At 40.5% G+C, this 6,059-nt stretch overlaps 1 protein-coding gene across 1 annotated transcript; it reads right to left on the bottom strand.

Annotated features, from left to right (window-relative positions):
* Positions 1–248: 248 nt before the first annotated feature.
* Positions 249–923, bottom strand: LOC149141252 (uncharacterized). Its single transcript, XM_089451200.1, has one exon. The coding sequence runs from the start codon at positions 921–923 to the stop codon at positions 249–251; it is 675 nt and encodes a 224-aa protein (XP_089307326.1).
* Between the last annotated feature and the right edge of the window lie 5,136 nt (positions 924–6,059).

The raw sequence follows: 6,059 nt of genomic DNA, 5'->3' as shown, positions 1-6,059 counted from the left end.
GGATCGACTGGAGGGGTCAGGTTTATTGGGGGGTTAGAGGCTGCAGTAGTATTTCCATGAGATTGAGTGGAGTTCTGGGCAGCTTGTTTATTACTAGGTTTCTTCCTTTTCACTTGTTCCCAAGTGTTTTCTTGGGCTTCTACATTCTCAACCATCTCCACATCCTTTAGTTTGCTACACCTATTTGCAAAATGACCATACTGATGACATACCTTGCATTTGAAAAGAATTTACTCGTAGTCCAGCTACTAGATGTGCGTCCATTGATCCACCTTGAGTTTTATTGCCTCTAGTAGCCCTTTTCCCAAATCTACTTCCACATAGATTCTAGCGCAGGCATGCATGTTATCTTTTGGTTCACATCTATCGATATACTTACCCACCACGTTCCCTATAGCTTTAACCGACTCATCGCCCCAACAATGGAGAGGGAGATGCGGCAGCCTGACCCAGACCGGCACAGCGTTTGGAATGTCAATCTTGGGGTCAAATTCCAGAGACCATCTATTCAAATACAAGCCTCTTGAGTCCATGAAGTATGGTCCATTCCTGAATATAAGGTTCCTCTCTTCTTTGGATTCAAATAAAAATGTATAGTATCCCCTTCCACAGAACCTAATAGCGATTTTCCCTTGTATGTTGGCGCTCCAGTTTCTCTCCACCCATTTTTGGACTGCTCTTGGGGAGGGCCACAGCCCTGTAAACTTCCCAACTAAACCCCGTTCAGCCAAAGAAATTGCTGCTTTTTGAGGGAGAGTTGGAGGTAAGGATATCTCATGTATGTCAGCTAGCCTTTTGTCAAATTTGCTTGAAGATGGCCAGGCTTTTGGAGCTCCATGTTCTGCTATTAGAGAGGCAAAAGTGGCTTCTTGATTGATGTATTCATTCAAAGAGGGGGATCCATCCCCAGTCAGAGGAGGCATGGAGCAAGGGGAAGCTCAGCAGCAGGAGGCTGCCAAGCGTGATGGAAGAGAGCAGAGGGCAGCCCAATAAGGATGGCCCAGCAAGAATGAGCCAGTAGAAGGGAGGGGAGCCCAACAATAGCAGGTTACTAGGCAGGGCTGCTGTAGGAGGTAGCGCAAAGGGGGCTAGGTCATGGGTGCCCACGCAGCAGCAGATTCTCAGCCCAACAAAAAAATATTTGTACATTCTAGTGGTGTCACAACCATTTTTACTATTAAGGTTGTTTTTCATCCACAATATAAAGTGGTTTCTTTTCATACACCTTTGAGAAGAAAGAACTCCGACAATTCACATTTAAAACTAATCTAGTTTACAGTTTTCTCATCCTCCACCAGAATCACACGATCCTATCGCTCATGCATTAGAGGAGTCATACATAGCAAGAATTGTTGCGAAATGAAAGTTTTCTTATTTTTTGCATGTTTGCTTGTTTGTCAAGGTCAAAATAGTGTACATACTTGTCATCTGCATGCAATGTGATACAACACCATGATACATTTGCAAAGTGTTTTTCATGTGCTTTTACTCGATTCTTTTATGTGGATGCATTCAGGCTTAAAACATGTTGGTTTTCATTGATCTGTATTTCTTGTTTGCTAGTTTTCCTGAATATATTTCTTATCAAGCATACCATTATTCGCAGGGGCCAACAAATGTGCCAGTGGCTTCATTGGAAATATCACTTCATGTGAGAAGGCCCATGAATTGTTTAGCTTAGGAGTATGAGTAGTGTTCGATTTCTTGTTTTATTTTTCTTTCTTGTTTGGATTATGCTTACTTTTTTTTCTTCCATATTACTGCTTTCCTTTTCTTGTTTATGAACCAATAGGATTAGCTTCCCATGAAATCGTGTTTGGATTTTGAGACAAGCAGGGTGAAATACAAGAGGACTTGTACAACTACCAACATTTGGTTATGTGTCTATTCCCTCTCTTTATGAAGATCTTGTGCTTATTTTGTTCAATGATACCCTGATGGAAAATACGTTCCTTTTAGAGTGAGTCTTAGTGACGTCACAATGCTTGCGCTTTTAACTAGTACCACCTACTCTAATCAATTTTCTATATTCGGTTGACCCTTTTAAGATCAGTCAGGTAGAGTAAGGTGAGGGGGAAAACCCCAACAATTATTGTCAGAGGTATATATAAACATCCTTATTTGAAGGGACAACCTCTTATGATCTCAATAAGTTGAGATCCCTCTTCCAACTCGTGAAATAAATAAGTGCCTATGCATAGTTATTTGAAAAATGAAAAATGAAAAAAATAAAATAAGGGTGAAAGAAGAGAAAGGATTCCTGCACAGAGAGGTGAAGCAAGTAACTCTTTCAAGGTACTGTCCAATCTCATTGGTAGCAAAGAAATTATTGTGTTCCTGAAGTGACTCTGCCAAGGTATTTTCCAGGCCTGTTGATAGCAGAGCAACACCATAGATGAAAGATAAACTCTGACAATCTATATTACTTGTGCATTAATAAACTCCCCATCCCCAATCGAAACAACTTAGTTGACTTGGCTTGGTATGTGTGATGATCGATCAAGAGAATGGTAGGGATTATATCTTCAACTCAAGCCAATGAAGAATCCATGACGATTAAAGAATTGAACAATACTTCCATAAGAGTTAGAATCGCTTTACATGAGACAAGGTTTATGCATAGAGCTAGAGTTCTACAAGTGTGTCGCCAATGTTGTAGCAGCGACAACCACTCTCCAAAATTTTTCCTATGCTTTGTTTTGGAACTTCCCTAATAAAATCCCAAAATCTTATCTCTCACTGACCGACGTAATTGTGATTTCATTGAGTTTCATCTGGTTCTTTATACCTCATGCTTGCTTACCTGATTTGCTTTCTAACCACAAGCTGACTTGTTGACTTGGTTGCAATCCAATTCTAGCATTGCCTTGGTGATCTATGCAATCCTAGAGGGAAACCAACCTTTCTCTTAGGAAATGCACAGTTCAAGCCCACAGTGAGTTTCGACTCGAAAATTGCGCAGACCCAGCTGGCAGCCTGTCTTCACCTGGAAAACTGCGTAGACCATGAAAGGCAGCCAGAGCCACTCAGCCCAGGAATTACGCAGAAGCATTACCTCGGTAGCTACCTAATACATGTGACAATGAGTTGCCTAATTCTCCCCAAAACTGTGCAATTTCTCCATGCATGCATGGCAGCCTTTCCCAAAAAGGAAAAAATAAAAAAGTGAAAAAGCATCCCTAAAAAATAGGGATCTATTTTTAGCAGTCGGAGTTAAACTTATGTTATTTTTGGAAACTGCCACCATGTGTCGCTTTTTCCTAGATTTTTGGTCTTCGCGTCATAAAACCTAAATCGATCAAATATATTTAATGGATTCCACCAAATCTCATTTGAACATTCGATATTGGATCTTTAGCATTCCCAAGGAGGTCTAGAAACCTTTGGCATGGTCTTCTCAACTTTTTTGGGCAAGTCTTGCTTTTTAGTCTTTTGCTGTTTTTTCTATCTCTTTTCTTTCCTTGGCTTGTGAGAGTGTTGTTTTAACCATTTTATTGAATGACCATTGGTGTTTTGATTTTTTTTATCTTTTAGAAGTGTTGTTTAAGTAGTTCATTGTATTTCCTAAGTGCTACATACATAACCCAATTTTTGCACTAATGGTTGTCATTGTGGCAAATCTCTCTATAAGCTTCATTGTTCTTCTGTTTGAGTGATTCTTGCACTTGTTCTGATTTCATGCACCATCACCCACTCAGATCTGCATCGAACATCACTTACACTTTCAGATCTTCATTTTTTCATGTTGCCCTTGGATAGATCTAGGTTTCCTTGGCTCGGATCTAGCTGTTCCCAGAATGCGCTTCACATTTCTAGATCTCAAGGCTCTGCCTTGGCTCTAGAAATAGCACAAAGTCTACTAGTGATTGGCTCCCAATGTGCAGTTCCAAGAGCCAGTCACGAAGCCTTGGCCACTCGGATTGTGCAATGCGTAGTCCCAACAAGCACAAGTGAGACTAAACTCCATATTTTTTAGTTCCATTTAGCATCACCTCCCAACTGGCAGCTATGACTGCGTAATCCACAGACTGAGATGATAGTCACTCACCTTTGAAACTCAGAATTGCACAATCTTGCCCAGAAGTTGCCCAGTTTGTCTCTTCGTTTGACTCGCAGTTATTTTTATTTGAAGCTAACATTTGCATGCCATGAGTGTTCTCTCCGTCTCCAGCTACATTAGTTATTGACCAGGTCTTCTGCAGTATAGGTAACATGGCTTCCAAGAGAAATGTGTCAAAGGACACTGTAGAGAGCAGCACTAGAGATGTAGTTGAACAAATGTTGATGAACTTGCCAGTCTATGCAGACACACATCTGTTCGTAGAGAAGGACATGAAGGTAACATGGCATGAAATCAAAGATATCTTTGCAGACAACTTCAAGGAAGATCTAGAAGATCAGAAGGCATATGTCAACATCCACAAGTCAGGATTATATAAGGTTGTATGAACACACCTCGCCTTCATGTGGTGAAGTAAAATTCTAAGTGCAGACACAAATAACTCCTCTAGCCCGAGAGCAGGTCTAGCCAAAAACAAGACATTCTATGGAAGATTTCCTTAGGTTATAACTAACTAATAGGGCCTACCTCTTAGTACGCTTATCCCGTTTTGTGATGACCTTGTTTCCTCACTCCAGCTATCTCCCATTTCCTTCTTTGAGCACCTGAAACAAGTAAACAACAGCAAACAACAACCATGATAATAGACAAATTGTATTCAACCTACTTAACAAGTCAAGAAACATTAAGCCATAAGCATGTGAGATGAAATATTATGTAGGAAATCAATCAATAGTTGTATATATATTAAATCAAGAAGATATTACAATCGTTGTCTTGAATTTGTTGTTCTCCTCTGACAAATCCGGGTTCCCACACACTTCCATTAGCATTCCAGATGGCCTCAACAATGGTAGTTTTAGGTCTCTTCCCTATAGTCTTCACACTAAACCGAATTCACACTTCTCCCTCACACACAACTAGAGAGCCACAACTATGAATAACTTGTGGTTTACTTCACAATCAAAACTTCAAACAGAGCCTAATTAGAACTAGCTTGTGCTTGGGAAAAATGGAGGTTTATATAGCATGGATGGAAGGGCGATGGTTCCTCTTCTCATGGGAGAAGGTCTTATCTCTTGAGATAATTCCATCCTAATAGGGGAAAGGAGCACAAACTGATCTCCTCGACTCCATCCGGCCTAACCATTTACTAGATTTCCATTACGAAGCTTCTAGAGCTCGAAGCTTTATCTCCTTATTTAAAAAACTTTCCAAAAAAGGATCGACACGAGTGAACAAGGCTCAGTTGCTCCGGTCGGTGCTAGGGACAGTTATAATTCCTACATATTGGCAAGAGGAGGACACAATTCATTAGCGCCAATCTTGTAAATTGGGAAAAAGAGAAGATTTCTGGGAAATGATGCAAAAGGGAATTGTTTTTCTCATGAGGAGGGACACAATGGAAGTTTCTTCATGAAGGGAAAGCATGTAGGGTTCACTATAGAGGTCCTCCAGGATCATGGAATGGGGAGTATATGGACAGTGGCAAAATGCTATGTAACAGATGCCCCCTAAAGTGTGAAGGCGGAACTAAAGTGAGGGGTGAAATTATTTATGAATAAGTGCGGGGAACTATCGTCAGAAAACCTGCAAGCAAGTACATATACATATACATTAGTGAAAACTCTACCAAATGATACATGAATCGTGGTATGGACACAACCATCCAGAGAATGATCATGTAAGTTGATCCAGGTATGAATGTAGCCATCTGCTAAAGAAGATCATATCAAAAACAAGGTATGGTCGCATCCATCCAATAATGAGAAGGATCACATATGAAAACTCATGGTATGGTCACAGCTATCCATCTGAGATAGACATTCATATCAGTACAATCATGTCACACTGCCTTGCAACCTGGACTTTTGTAATCTGAGCCCAGGGTCTTGCGCTCCAACACGGCCCGATCAAAGTACAAATTCTAACATGTGAATAGATGTGTTGACGTCGAACATGATAGAAAATTGCTTGATTACTAGCCAATGATGTAAAT

This window comes from Pinus tabuliformis, chromosome X, assembly GCF_031772625.1.
Source record: "Pinus tabuliformis cultivar Carrire ecotype Pingquan chromosome X, CPIR1, whole genome shotgun sequence".
Classification (NCBI taxonomy): Eukaryota; Viridiplantae; Streptophyta; class Pinopsida; order Pinales; family Pinaceae; genus Pinus; species Pinus tabuliformis.
The sequence above is the reverse complement of the archived record's forward strand: the minus strand, read 5'-3'. Positions and strand labels throughout refer to the sequence as shown.

Excerpts from the sequence above, each read along its gene's own strand:
- LOC149141252 (XM_089451200.1), bottom strand. The coding sequence starts at position 923 with ATGCCTCCTCTGACTGGGGATGGATCCCCCTCTTTGAATGAATACATC.